A 15,000-nucleotide genomic window follows, 5' to 3' on the forward strand; every position below is an offset into this window, starting at 1 on the left:
TCCATACTGAATATATGAGGCCAAACGAACTGCTAATTAACAGTGTCACAATTGAGGTCATATGTCAAATATCTGCGATCTTCAAAGGGTCCTACAGTATGTGGAGTCACAGACAAGCATCACAAAGACGTCATGAAATACAACAAACGACAAATTGCCACAAGATTGCATATTGCATGTTTTTATGAGGCACCCGTCAGATATGTGCCACACACACATTTATATATATATATATATATATATATATATATATATATATATATATATATATATATATATATACATGCATATATATATATATATATGTATATATAATATATGTATATATATATATATATTATATATATATATATATATATATATATATATATATATATATATATATATATCATCATCATCATCATCATCAGCCTGAGACAATCCACTGCAGGATGTAGGCCTCTCCCAGTCTTTTCCAGTTGTTCCTGTCTTGCGATTTTTGTTTCCAGTCTCGGCCCCCAAATTTCGCTATTTCGTCACGCCATCGTGTCATTGGTCTGGCTCTTGGCCTCTTTATGTTATTTATAGTCCAGTCTGTTACTTTCCTTGTCCATCTGTCGTCTTGTCTCCGAAATACATGCCCTGCCCACTGCCATTTCTTATTTTCGATGCTCCCGAGTATATCTTCCACTTTCGTCAGTTCTCTAATCCACGTCGCCCTCCTCCGATCCCTTAGGCTAATTCCCAGCATCGATCTTTCCATCCCTCTCTGGGCACTTATTAGTTTCCTCTCCAGTAATTTGGTTGCACTCCATGTTTCTGACCCATAGGTCATAACTGGGAGGACGCATTGGTTAAAGACTTTTCTTTTTAAGCACAATGGCAAGGAACCTCTTAGTGTGCTACTGTGCCTGCCGAAGGCACTCCAGCCTAGACTGATTCGTCGCTTTATTTCCTCTTCACTAGATGTGCTTGTCTGTACGAGTTGTCCTAGATATATATACTTGTCTACTACCTCTAGCGCTTCGCCTTGTACATGTATCTGTTCGGGTGGGACTCTGCTGTTGAACATAACCTTAGTCTTTTTCTTGTTCATCGTAAGTCCGACTTTTAGACTTTCTCTATTCAGATCGTTTATTAATTGCTGCAGTTTATCAGTTGATTCACTAAGGAGAACAATGTCGTCTGCAAATCTTAGGTTGTTTAGGTATTCGTCTCCTATTTTGATACCCTTCCCTTCCCATTCTAGTTTCTTGAATATTTCCTCGAGGCAGGCTGTAAACAGCTTTGGTGAGATGGTGTCGCCCTGTATAACGCCTTTTTTAATTGGCATTTTATCGGTTTCCGTGTGGAGCTTGATGGTTGCTGTCCCATCTTTGTATATATCTTCTAATGTATTACAATATAAGTCCTCTACTCCCTGTTGTCGAATAGCACTTAATACTGCTGGTATTTGTGCAGAGTCAAATGCCTTTTCATAATCGATGAATGCCATACACAGGGGTTTCCTATATTCGTTTACTTTTTCTCTTATTTGGGTGAGCGTGTGGATGTGATCTGTTGTTGAGAATCCGCTGCGGAAGCCTGCCTGTTCTCTGGGCTTGTTAGAATCCAGACTGTCAGAGATGCGAGATGTAATGACTTTCGTGAACAGTTTGTAGGTAACTGAAAGGAGGCTTATGGGTCGGTAATTTTTTAAATCCTTTTTATCGCCTTTTTTGTGTAACAAGATAATTGTTGCATTTTTCCAGGCTTTCGGAGTTTTTTCCGCTGAGAAGACATTTGTTAAAAAGATTGGCTAGTTTCACTGTTGCGATGTCTCCTGCATCTAATATGAGGTCTATACTAATTCCGTATTCACCTGGTGTTTTCCCTCTCTTCATGCCTTTAAGTGCTCTTTCTATTTCTTCTTTTGTGATATTAGATACGTCTCTAGTTACCGCGTTTGCCTCTATCTGTGGCTCTTCGTTTTAGTTGTTATAGATCCCTGTAAAAGTCTTCCACTACTTTGATGATTTCATTCTTGTTATATGTTACTTCTCCGTCTGGTTTCTTGATTGCATACATTTGAGTTCCCCTAGTCTGAAATCACTGCTTCGTTTATTATTTGAGTATTGAATTTCCGTACATCTTCCCTCCTCTTTTTATTTATGGTCTTTGTTCAACTAATTCTATCTTGTCCCTGTTTGACGATACTTTAATGTCTACGTTTTAGCATAAGCTCTTTAGTTTCTACCGAGAGCTTGCTGGAGCTTTGTTTGCCGTTCCTGCCGCCTACTTCAAGTGCAGCTTCCTTAATTATGTCATTGAACTGTTTATTAATTTGGTTGATGTTGAGATCTTCGTCGCGGAGGAGTGAATATCTGTTTTGGATGTTTAGGCTAAATTCTGTTGCTCTGATCTCCAAGTTAGTCAAGTTTGGCTGTGGTTTACACATTAGTTTGTTCCTTTCCCTTCTGAGCTGTATTTTGATTTCGCCTCTCACCATTCTATGGTCGCTGCCAACATTTACTTTGTTGATAACTACTACATTTTTTATTATATCGTGCCTATTCGAAATTATGAAGTGAATTTCGTCTTTGACGTCAGAAGGCGACTTCCATGTCCACTTCCGTTCTAGTCTTTTTTCGAAGAATGTATTCATGATACTGAGTGATCGAGCCTCCGCAAAGTCGACTAGCATTTGCCCCTCTCGTTCCTAGTGCCTATTCCATGGTTCCCAACTGTGGTTTCTCCCTTTTTACCTATTTTGGCATTAAAATCCCCCATTTTTACTATGAAATGGGTTTTTCTCTCACTGGCTAAATGAATATCTTCATAGAAGCTCTCAATTTCTTCACTGTGGCTGCAGGTTGGAGCACAGACTTGAATAATTTTTAAGTTGTACCTATTGTTTAGTTTTATCGTTACTGAAGCCACTCTTTCGCTTACACTATAGAATTCCACGATATTCTTTTCTTTGCGTTTGTGTATTAAGAACCCTACCCCTAATTCCTGTTTGCTACCCTGAGGTTTACCTCTCCAATAGAGCACGTATCCGTCATTTATTATCTTCTGCTCTTCGCCTAGTCTTCTAACTTCGCAGAGGCCTACTACATCCCATTTAATGGAAGAGAGTTCCTCCAGTAAAGCTAGTAAGTCGGATTCAGTTCTCATGGTCCTTATATTGTATGTGCAAAGGTTCATCAACATGGGGCGGCCTGTCTGTACCCGGATATTTTTAGCACCCCTTGCTCCGGAGCGATCCTGATCGCCGCCGTAACCAGGGGCTCCTTCGCCTCCGGGGAATGGGGGCCGTTCCTGAATATTTTGTCTCATGCTTGGGAGGTGGACAGCCGATTTACCTCCCACCTACTGGCTTAGGTGTATCTTGGTGGGAGGGGGAGTAATTTAGCCGGAATGCCACGGATAAGTCCCACGCAGGTTTGGTCCTACTTCGTGTAGACTTTGGAGCGGCAATGAACGGCCTGCTCACTACACCAGGGTGTACTCCCCTGAGCTGGGCTTAAGTATCAGAAGTGCATATGTGTGTGATTTCATTTTATTTATTAACTTCACTTGTGCGTATGTGCACCTGATGCAAACACATTTATTCCCGCACATGCTCTAAATACCACGCACATACTCGCTCCCGCGCATATGCATATGCAAGCACACACCTATATATTTGTATCTATACTTATGGATAAGGGTATATATTCCTACTTTATAAATAACTGCACACATGCCCATCATACTTAAACCTAGTCATATGTTCACATCGCCTGTCCCTTTATGTGCTTGTTATATGTTATTGATAAGTAAGTGAGTATACATGAGTGTATACTCACCCGTATATATGCGAACACCCCTTTATGCACACCTCGCAAACCTACATATCACTATACATACGCATATATCTATCGATGCATGTGCTTACGCATCCGTGTATGAGCACATACATTTGCAAGCATACACTAATCCCCCCCACCCCCATATATATGTGTATATACTTTTTCGCACGTATATACGTACATACATACATATACTTATTTATATATACACCTTCCTACGCATGGCATACACATATATGTACGTATACATTCACATATACATATATAAATACCCATACCTACATATGCCTACATATACATACACCCATACATACACATATACACGCACATTATATATACCTATATACACATACACATGCATACATGCATATACACACACGTATGTATATATATATATATATATATATATATATATATATATATATATATATATATATATAATATATATATATATCTATGTATATATATGTATATATATGTATATATATATATATATATATATATATATATATGTGTGTGTGTGTGTGTGTGTGTGTGTGTGTGTGTGTGTGTGTGTGTGTGTGTGTGTGTGTGTGTGTGTGTGTGTGTGTGTGTGTGTGTGTGTGTGTGTGTGTGTGTGTGTGTGTGGGTGGGTGTGGGTGTGTCTATATGTGTATATATGTGTGTGTCTATGTGTGTGTGTGTGTCTATGTGTATATGCATGTCTGAGTGTGTGTGTGTCTATGTGTATGTGTGCGTGTGTGTGTGTCTGTGTGTCTGTGTGTCTGTGTGTGTGCGTGTGATAGAATAGATATGCATATATAATAGATGGGTGATGGAAAAACGTACCTACAGGGATTCGTTCACACGCAGTGAGCTTATATATAATCAACCTTCCCAGAATAAAACAGTAAAACTTGAAACAATTATTAACGACATGGATATCTATTAAATAACTTGTTGATTTATAATGCTATGACAACTACTATATATTTAACAAGTATGACAATAACTATGTATACATTTATACTTACTACCTCTCAGAATCTGAATTGATCCTGAGCTGATCTTGAGACTTGAGGGTAAGTCATCAAATTACCTAAAAATAGAAAAGTACACTTTGTCATCCTCAAAATAAAGTCTTAAAAGTTGCAATATGTTCAGATAAGTTCAATTACATTATAGATATAATTGTTCTAGAGATTGGAGTCCTCGCAACGGACTGAAATATAGGCTTCAAGTTCTCCCTCCATGTCGGGTTTTGCTCACTTCTGCTGTCAACTTGTGCTTGTGAGTTGCTTGCCAGGCTTCATCACTAGGAAATGTGCAGAAGTATTTAGAGTGTAGTTTATGTTGCAGAAACGTTACAAGATGAGGAATAAAGATTTTAGTTAATTTTAGTATTTGTAAATGGATATTGCAATTAATTGATATTAACTTACGTGAACTTTTTCGGTAAATTTTTAGAACACATGTATTTACTAACTTGCATTGCACCAGTGTTTGGCACAAGGCTAGTGACACGTAACAAATATTGCATTGGCAGAAGCAGCAGCCAGACTGGAAACCTTTCATGTGCAGGCAAGATATTTTTAAAAGTCTTAATTTAGGGCAATTAGATTTTCTGTTTGTTCAGAAATGCTTGTTTCGTTATTGCATAACTATTGTTTTGTATTATGTAACATTTGTGATGGTTAATATAGTATTTATTCATTGTATCTACTCTACTAAAATGGATTGTCATTGATGGCCAGACTCTAGAGCATTCCTTGTGCAAAAATTATTTGGCCAAATTCTGTCAGCACAAAGATAGTGCTCGGGTAACTTTCCACGCACACAGTTCCTTTTTAAATCACCCACACTTAAAATTCTTTTGACCTTTCCACGCACTTGTTTCATCATGTAGACAAAATCATGTTCCACTCATGAAAAAATGTAATATTCCCTTTGCAAGAAAAGTACTCTACAGTCTGGATTGATGGCACAACTTAATACGGTTCAGTTCAGTTCACAGTCATTCACAGTTTGTAAAGGGATCCACATTTGCGTCAATCTGCGCTGCGTGGTAAACAGGCACCTTGACAACTTTGTGCGGACAACAAATAAGAAAGGGATAGGGAGGTTTGCTGACCAAGCTTGTTAGTGAAATGCAAAGGCTGCTTTGACAATGTGCCATTATCATGTACTTTAGACTATAGATATCTCATCATAGATTACAGCAAGTCACAGTAGATTTAGGTAGCACACAGCCATATAATTTGGACCATTGTGAAAGCCACTAAAAGTACCTTCCAAACATTCACAATCTTTCTTTATCCATGTAATCAGAAAACATGGTGGCTTTTATGTATCTTACAATCTTAATTGTCCTAGAAAATGGAGAAATTGTAATAAAAAGGATTTGAATAAGTTATCATTTGATATCTTAGTGACGAATGTCAAAAGTTTTAAAAAAAGTATTTCCATTATGATTATATATGATTGATAAAAAGATTTTTGAAATATAACCTTAACTTTCATATGGCATGTGTTTATGAAAAATTGAAATCTAATGATCATGTCAGATGTTGCATTCATGTGTTACTGTTGGTGCGATCCATAGATGCAGCAGTAAAAGGAGCAATTAAAAATTATTAGCATAGCCAACCACTTGAAATATGCTGCATTTTATGCCCTAGGAAATTAATTAGATATATAACTATGTTGTCTTAAATTTTATAAGATCAATGGATTTAGCTTCTTTTAATACCAAGATATCTTTATATGCCATAATATGATAAGTACATTATGCAGCTTGATTTATATTTGAGTCTTGCCTAATATAGTATGTTTATCTTTCAGATAAGCTCTCTTTTTGGAACTCCAGTCTCAAAGTCCAGCATGGCAGAGTCTCGCTATTTTCCAAATCCGTATCCACCCACTCTTCAAGGGGAGAGAGCAAAGATCTTAGATGATAGTAAGAATCAGGTATGCTCTGAAATCCTCACTCTTTATCTATCCCTCTGTCTTCTCTCTCTTCCTTTCTTTCTCCACCTCCCCTTCTCAGCCACTTCTGCTCATTCTCTTTCATTTTATTCTGACACAGAATAATGTTCTGATACAGATCATTAAATATTAATCAATGCAAATAAAAGTAAAATAATTTCATGTCTTTTCAGCTTTCTGAAGAATACATAGCAAATTCAAAAAGGACCGTTCAGAATCTCCTGAAGGTACTGGATGCCGAAGAGAAAAGAAGCTTAGACTGGGGTGATGTCTCTGTGTATACAGGAGTGTGTGGTTATGTTCTTCTTTATATCCGTCTTTCAGATGTACTGGAAGATGATAGTTACATACAGGTAATTGTTTATTTTAGGGGGGAGTAAGTGATGATTTGAATCAGATTTCACCTACATGAATTAACTAATATTCTTGTAAGCAGCATTTGCCTCAATTTTGCTCTTATGTTTTGTAAATAATTATTTCCTTTTTTGTTTGTTTGTTTTGTCCACAGAAAGCTTTGCCTCTCATTGAAAAGGCGATCACAAAAATAAAGGGGCGGCGAGTGTCTTTTGTCTGTGGTGATCCAGGACCTTTAACCCTTGGCGCTATTCTGTATCATCGGTTGAATATGAAATCACAGGTTCCAGCTTGCATTGAAGGGTTAGTATTTTCTGTATTAGATTTATATGTAAAGAGTTTGCATAGGTGTATTTTGGGGTAAAAAACAAATGTGAATGTTAAATTATTTTGATATCAACATTGGGCCACAGTGATTTTTTTTTTTTTTTATCTTGAATAGCGGGCAAGTCTGGTGATAATGAAATATTGGCAGGAGGAAAAAAAAAATCTCCAACTCCAAAATAAGACTAGTGTACCTCCTACCCTCCAAAGATCAGAAGTAAAGGAATGTAACAATTCCAGCGCCAATTGGAGGAAGTACAATTCTGTCTTACTAGAAGTCTTCAGGGAGCTGAATGAAAACAGACAAAGAATTCCTTCAACCAGAATTTGTTATTTTGGAAATCAAAATGAAAAATATTCATGAAAAATTGACATATATAATATATATACTTTGCCATTTTGTATAGGTAGGAAAAGATCTCTTCCTTTCTGGATATGAAATGGAATTCAATATAAAAAGAAGAAAACAAGCATTTTTGTTTTGATGTTTGAATGTGAGTGTTTACATCCTTGTGCGCAGGTTCTCTGTGCATATTGCGAAGTACGCCAGTACTGATCAGAAGCGACCACCAATCACGTGCATGATAGACAGTAGACATGACATGACATGACACCTGAAAGTAAGATATTTCTACCAAATATAATCTATTTTTGTTTTGAGGATGGCAGAAACAATACTATACACAAAGATAAATAAATTTCGGTGGGCCCGCTATTCAAGAAAAAAAAATTGCTGTGGCCTTATATTCCATGACTATGTTTATTGTAGTGTATTGTGATATGAGGGTTGTAGAGGCTTGTTTGTATAATCTTGTATTAAGAAAGCAAGGCATTTATTTTCATAAGATTGTGGCAGAGGTAATGGAGTAATAATAGGAATAGGGAGTTTAAATGTATCTATATCTCTCCCAAAGTAAGGGATGTTGTGGAAATATAACTAAATTTTCCATTGTATATATAGGCTAAATTCAGTGAGTGAAGAATTTTAATGAAGTATACTAACCCTCAGAATTAATTCTGGATATTTAACTTTTAAGATAAGATTTACATAGTATGAATCATTTCAAGAAATAAACATTTTTTCTGCACTTTTCCTTCTTACAGTGTCAAGAAGATGAAAAGAGACATACTCAATCCAAAGTCAGATGTACCAGATGAAATTCTGTATGGGAGAGCAGGTTACCTTTATGCACTCCTTCTTATTCAGAAGGAGGTAAGTTGCATCATCTGTAGGCATGTGCGAATTAGGCTGGAAATGAGAGAATGGAGATCATAATGTTTGTATTGCTGATGATTAAAGTGATGGTTATCAAAGATTAACATCTGGTAAAGTTAATTAGTAATAGTATTTAGATTGGATAGTTTACTATTAATCCCTTAAACATGCAGTACCTAAACCACCAAAGGACAAGCTCAGTACAGTCAAGCAGATGTTTGCAAGAATGCACAGTGCTAGTTATGTGATTTTAGATGTTTTCTACCATACATCCGCATTCCCAGTCTTTATTTACAAAACTTTAAAAAGAAATTAATCTGTTGGCCAACATTAGAAGGCTGCAGATATTACTCTTTAATATCATCTTGTTTTCCTTGAAGATTGTAGTCTAAACCACAAATCATCAAACTCCATATTACACCCATAATCAGACCAAAAGCTTTGTCATGAGGACAGTCTTGAAATCTGATAGGGTCAGATTAAAAGATGTCAGTTAATGGAAAGTGATATTTAGGCAATAGGAACTGAGGACAAAAACTGCATTTATTGTAGATTTTTGGGTTTCATGTGTGGCTAGGAAACATTTTTCTTTCTTTTTCTTTTCTTTTCTTTTTTTGTCTATCTTTTTTTCCCCTTTTTTTTTCTTTTGAAAAAAGATGTTAGTTGTTAAGTGTATTTGATATATATATATTTTTAACCATTTTCTATGCTTTAATGTATGATATGTATGCCACATTGCTTACCAATATGGTGTTCTCAGTTTTGTGTGCTAAGTATTCTTTCTTTTTTGTTTTTATCATCTTTCTTGAATTATGAAAGCTGTTAATCCCACTTACAGATTGGAAAGGCTGAAATAGATGACACACTTGTAAGGTCTGTGGTATCAGCAATTTTAGATTCTGGCCGAGCTCTTGCTCTCAAAGAAAGAAGGTCTGTTCCTCTGATGTACCAATGGCATGAGAAGCACTATATTGGAGCAGCTCATGGCATAATAGGAATTCTCTTCATGCTCTTACAGGTAAGAAATATCTGGAATAACTTAACAGTTGTGACAAAGTAGTGACTGCATTTTATTATATGTAGATATATTCTGTTCCTGTTTCTGACTAACCATCTTTTTTATTTAAGGCAAAGGAACACCTCACATCTGCAGAGCTGCATGAACTGGTGAAACCGACAATTGATTACATTGCTAAGCTACAGTTTCCCTCAGGCAATTTACCATCATCTCTCAGCAATGAATCTGATCGACTTATACATTGGTGCCATGGAGCTCCTGGAGCTGTATTTCTTTTTGCAAAAGCTTATCAGGTAAATTTTAAATTAGTTTTCGTAATAATTCTTATTAATTGTTGTTTTTACAACAGGCAACTTAGCCTGCGGTATACACTATATTGTAACTGGCAGTGTTAATGCGCTGAGTGTAAACTACTTAGACAGATAATGTGGAGTCTGTCCAACAAAAACAGTCTATTATTATCTTGATACAGCATAATAAAAGACAGATAGACCTCCAAAGATAATATGCAATCTTGCCCAACTCTATTTTTATAGAGGTATTGTGATTATTTTAATGTTTCAGGTTTTCAATGAAAAAAGTTACTTAGAACATGCTCTGAAAGCTGGTGAAAGTATTTGGGAAAGAGGACTGTTAAAGAAAGGTTATGGTCTGTGTCATGGTTCATCAGGAAACGGTTATGCATTACTGTACCTCTACCAGGTAAGGCAACCTTTTTGTAAACTTGTTATTCCACTTTTTCATGTGGATATATCTCTATTTTATTCTAGGAATTGGTAAAGGCAAACATTTTTCCTAACTGAATGGCCATGTATACATATACTGTCCATGTTTTTTGTGAACTTTGTTACACAGATGGCTCCATATCTGTTAAGCCACCAAGGAGTCACTTAGTAGGTGCTATGTGACCTCACCCAGTTTCCTTGAATTTCAGGGGGAAATGCTATTGATAGTAATACTGTCATTATCATTCTTTTTGACAACATGATTATTATGATATTATTGATACTAATAACAATTTTAAAGATTTCAAAATCCTTTCAAAATTCAAGCAATAGGGTAAATTGATGAAATAGGTAGGACTAATAAAGAACTCTTTGGTGACTAAGCCCTTGGAGGGCCAACTATATGTAAACATAATTGATTAATTAAAATTATAGTGGACATGGCATTTATGCTGTGCCATGTGCTCACATTGTCTTAATGATCAGTTTAGGAAATTAATGAATTCCTGTCATGAAATTTAAATGTTCTCTATAAAACAAGATTTTTATGCTCTGTTCATGAGACTTTCAACTGTATATAGTCATAGATAAGATAGATAGTTCCCAGAGGGACCAAAATATATTATCTTACAGGAGGTGTTGTTGGTGTTGTTTCTTTCTAGGTAACAGGAGATTCTGAAATGTTATATAGAGCAGCACAGTTCGGACGTTGGTGTCAAGATTATGGAAAGCATGGCTGCCGCACACCAGATAGACCTATGTCCTTGTTTGAGGGCCTGGCTGGTAATATTCACTTCTTGGCCGATATTGCAAATCCCAAAAATGCAAAGTTTCCTGCTTTTGTTTTGTAAGATAACAATGAGCTCAAAGGTTCCCAGTTATATCATCCCTTTTGTGCTTTCAGAGGTATGGATGTCTGTGAAATTTATATCTTCTTATATGTGTAAATCTGTAAGATATATAGATATTGGTCTTAAGGATGTACCATTACTAATGGTAAAACATTGAAACATTGTACAGTTTTATGTTTTGAAAGTAATTTGTCTGTCTCAGTGTTGATTGTTAAATCCTTTTTATATAGATAGGCTATTTGGCAACTCTCCAGTAGTTATGAAATGTACACCCAATTTAGTTTCTGTATGGAGAACATTTAAAAGATTAAGGTTTTCTAATGAGTTATTGAGTCTCATTAATCAATTAAACAATTTTATGCCCTTTCATTTTTACATAGGGGACCTGAGAAATATTTACATTGAGGCTGAAATTATTAGATATTCTTTTTTTCTTTCTTTCTCTCTCTTTCTTTCCATCACATTAATTACCAAATGGCATGGTCCCATTTGCAATAGGTCATGCATTTATTACCTTCCATAAACATAAAAATACACTTTTATTATATATGGATAAAAATAATGCAAATGTGTTGTTTAGCATTTATACTGTTTGTTACAGAGTATAGAATGAAAGGACAATGCCTGACATTCAGTTATAAAAGTGTACTGAAATATGTCAATTCATAACAATTCTTATGGTTCTTTTCATGTCATAACATATTGTTTAAATCTTATCAGATTCTCAAACCACTTGTATGGAAATTATTCAGAATACAGTCTCCCATCTGTATCTTTCTTTCAACCCATCCAATATTCATATATTATTCATTTAGCGTGGATTTACATATTTATTTTTCTTAGCTTTAAGCTTTTGCCCTTGAGGTTTTGGAGCCTCAGCAACTGGTGCAGCTTCATGAGGACTGTAAACATTACCCATTTGGGCATAGCAGTTTCTTATTAGTTCTACCACATCAGTATAGTGTTTGGCCGGTTCAACAACATGCTTATCAAGGAAAATTTGGTGACTCAGCAGCCCAGCTAAGGCAGCTGATATATTACCCTTCCTCAATGCACCCAAACAGTCTTTATGATGTAACAGTTGCGCATCAGCCTCTTGCACTAGTTTTGTATATTGTTGTACATTGCCACACATGTTACATTTAGAACGAATAGATGTAGAAAAGCAAAATGGCTGTTGACACTTTGGTGCTGGACAACGGAGTATCAGTGTTTCCATCTGGTGATGTGGATACAAAGGCCAGTTATGTGTACAGGCTTCACACAAACATTTAAATTTATATTGATTTAGGAGAACTTCCTGTCGTTCTACCACAGGATTTGAGTAATATTGAAACCCATAATTATCAAACACTTCAGAGCCTCTTGGAATATACCTTATTGCACGCAGTATACACTTGTCTCCGACACTGTAACGGATAGCATTAGATTTACAGGAGTGGTTTGTGAGTGAGACTGTTGTGTAGAATGCACCGCCCAATTCATTAGTAGTATGTACTGTGGTATCATGCTCTGAGATCTCATATGCATTACATGAAGCTCCTTGCAAGTGTCTGAGTGCTAGGGCAGCCACAAATAATTCATCTTCTTCCAGGGGTTCTTCTTTCCCGAAAAAGCCCCCTAACTTAAGGCACTGACATATGTAAAGAGCTGTAATGCTTCTCTTTAAAAGATCACCAAAAGATCGCTTGTTTGAATTAGTTATGAGGTGAAAGACAGTCATATAGTCTTTTGGGTGATATTTTCCTTCCCAGCTTATGGGTTTTGGTATGGTTTCACAGTCTGTAGAGACTTCTTCTGCTACAAGATTTGGAGCTTCACATTTCTCTTCATCAATAACTGTCAGGAGCTTTTCTTTTAGCTTCTGTAGTTTAGACCATGACACCATGACAAGTGCTCTGTAAATCAAGGAAATAAATAACGTCAGATGAAAGGAATGAACATATCTATCTGTGCCCTTAGCTCACCTAAAGTGAAATAATCAAACTACTTGCAGAAAATTCATAGAGATTACAATATTTTTAAAAAATCAAAAGATATGATCTGGCTAGCCAAGTTCATGGTTGAAAGAATAGCTTGACCAAATCTCATGGTTCATTATCTAAACACCTCATTTCAGTATTATAAATGATTTAAGATGTTACATCCCTCTTTCAAGGACAATATGTGAGACTGCTAAGGAAATAGATCCATATTATCTATTAATATTTTTAAAACTTCTTCAATTAGACAAAAATAGAATTTTACATTATGTGATTTATTATTAAAATACTGACCTGAAAACAAGTAAAGCCACTTTTCCTATTTCAGGGTCCATAAGGTGATTAAGAACCTTGCATTCCATTTTATGTTGCTTTTCCCATGATGCTGCGTAGCATGAGTCACTACAGTACGACACCTGACAAAAGAAATTTCTTTCAATACCAAAGCATATAATTAACATTTCATGTTTTTTTTCTTTTATGTAGATTTGGAGTTGAATGCTACTAGATATTTCTTGGCTATATAATCGAAAATGTACCTTTTATATTTATTGTAACAGTGACCTAAACCAGTACAACTATATGATTTTTCATGTTGAAAAAATAGATATTCTATATATCCAGCAAACAAGAAAGATACTCACCTTAGCACAAGAGCTGCATGGTATTGGACAAGGACAGTAACTAAAACAATTATAGCAATGGCTGCCACAAACATCTGCATTCATCATGGTTACATATGGTTCATCAATGATCAAAATATCACCTGAAAGGAATAAGAAAATCTATAAAACATTATTATGTACATATGGATAATGCAAATTAAAATATTCATCTTAAGTTTTCCTAAGGAGAAGGTTGCTTTGAGAAATAATCTTTACAAAAATATTTTGAGGAAACAGAAAACCTGGATGAACATAATGTCAAATAATCAAATATATCAGTAGAATTGCCCATTGTCAACAAAAGATATTTGAAAAATGCTATATAAAGTAATGAGTAATTTATATTTTCTTACTGTAACTGGTCTTACTTTAGCATTGTCTACATTAACAAATGAGGTTCTCATTTTTAAAAGTTTATAAAATTCTTTGATATTTTGTGTGTGTTAGTCGGATGTGTGTGTGTGATAGCGAGAGTTGGAGCACGAACCCAACCATCACCCACCTGGTTTGATATCCCTCTGCGCGAGGGCACACCTCCCCACCATGGGCGACCGGACGAAGTTGACGGCGCTCGAGGCACTGGGGAACCGCTTGTTGACGCCGTAGGAGAGCTGAGGGACGTGCCTGGTCGCTGGTTTCTCCGCAGCCGCACTGGACGCTTTCTTTTGCTTCTTCCCCTTGACCGTTTTGAAAACCGACATGATCCTCACGGTCGTTGCGGCTTTGACTTCATTGGAGATATTGCTCTTCCTCAGGTATTCCAGAGCCTTCAAGAACTGGGCTTCCGCTTCTTTGTACTCTTTGGACATCGCGTAACAGTGTCCTAGAATCTCATAGGCGTTCCACATCTGTTCATCCGGGCACTTGAACGACAAGCTCTTCATGGCATCTACCTTGGCGTTGTCAAATTGTTCCAGCAGCAGGTACGTCCAGCCCCTCTTCATATAGCGAGTCGCCAGGGCCAAGGTGTCCTCTGGTGGCGTCTTCAAGAGGCACTTCTTTATGACGTCGAGGGCCTTGTTAGCTGAGGCTTCGTTCGGGACGAGCATATCGTACACCTTCTCGTAGTTGGTGGCGTCTTCAGCACTC

At 36.4% G+C, this 15,000-nt stretch overlaps 2 protein-coding genes across 4 annotated transcripts in view; one reads left to right on the top strand and one right to left on the bottom strand.

The window, feature by feature from the left end:
- Positions 1-4,817: 4,817 nt before the first annotated feature.
- LOC113808755 (lanC-like protein 2) lies at positions 4,818-12,034 on the top strand. Of its 3 annotated transcripts, none has more exons than XM_027360240.2 (10): positions 4,831-4,873; positions 4,992-5,081; positions 6,633-6,758; positions 6,950-7,129; positions 7,285-7,433; positions 8,559-8,667; positions 9,509-9,688; positions 9,799-9,981; positions 10,253-10,390; positions 11,076-12,034. In XM_027360240.2, exons 2-10 carry the CDS (start codon positions 5,043-5,045, stop codon positions 11,262-11,264), a joined length of 1,293 nt encoding a protein of 430 aa, XP_027216041.2. In that variant the 5' UTR covers positions 4,831-4,873; positions 4,992-5,042; the 3' UTR covers positions 11,265-12,034. The 3 variants fall into 3 exon arrangements, with proteins under 3 accessions (XP_027216042.2, XP_027216041.2, XP_069984130.1); XM_070128029.1 differs by lacking the exon at positions 4,831-4,873 and adding an exon at positions 5,338-5,372 and having other exon boundaries at positions 4,999-5,081; XM_027360241.2 differs by lacking the exon at positions 4,992-5,081 and having other exon boundaries at positions 4,818-4,873.
- Positions 11,835-15,000, bottom strand: part of LOC113808754 (SET and MYND domain-containing protein 4) — an 11,354-nt gene continuing 8,188 nt past the window's right edge. The window contains exons 3-6 of the mRNA XM_027360238.2: positions 14,414-15,000; positions 13,891-14,012; positions 13,541-13,662; positions 11,835-13,162 (exon numbers count right to left, since the gene is read on the bottom strand). The exon at positions 14,414-15,000 is cut by the window's right edge and continues 89 nt beyond it. Of these exons, the coding sequence (XP_027216039.2) occupies positions 12,076-13,162; positions 13,541-13,662; positions 13,891-14,012; positions 14,414-15,000 (1,918 nt within the window). The 3' untranslated portion in view covers positions 11,835-12,075. The remainder of the gene's footprint in view (positions 13,163-13,540; positions 13,663-13,890; positions 14,013-14,413) is intronic.

Source organism: Penaeus vannamei, chromosome 12, assembly GCF_042767895.1.
Source record: "Penaeus vannamei isolate JL-2024 chromosome 12, ASM4276789v1, whole genome shotgun sequence".
Classification (NCBI taxonomy): domain Eukaryota; kingdom Metazoa; phylum Arthropoda; class Malacostraca; order Decapoda; family Penaeidae; genus Penaeus; species Penaeus vannamei.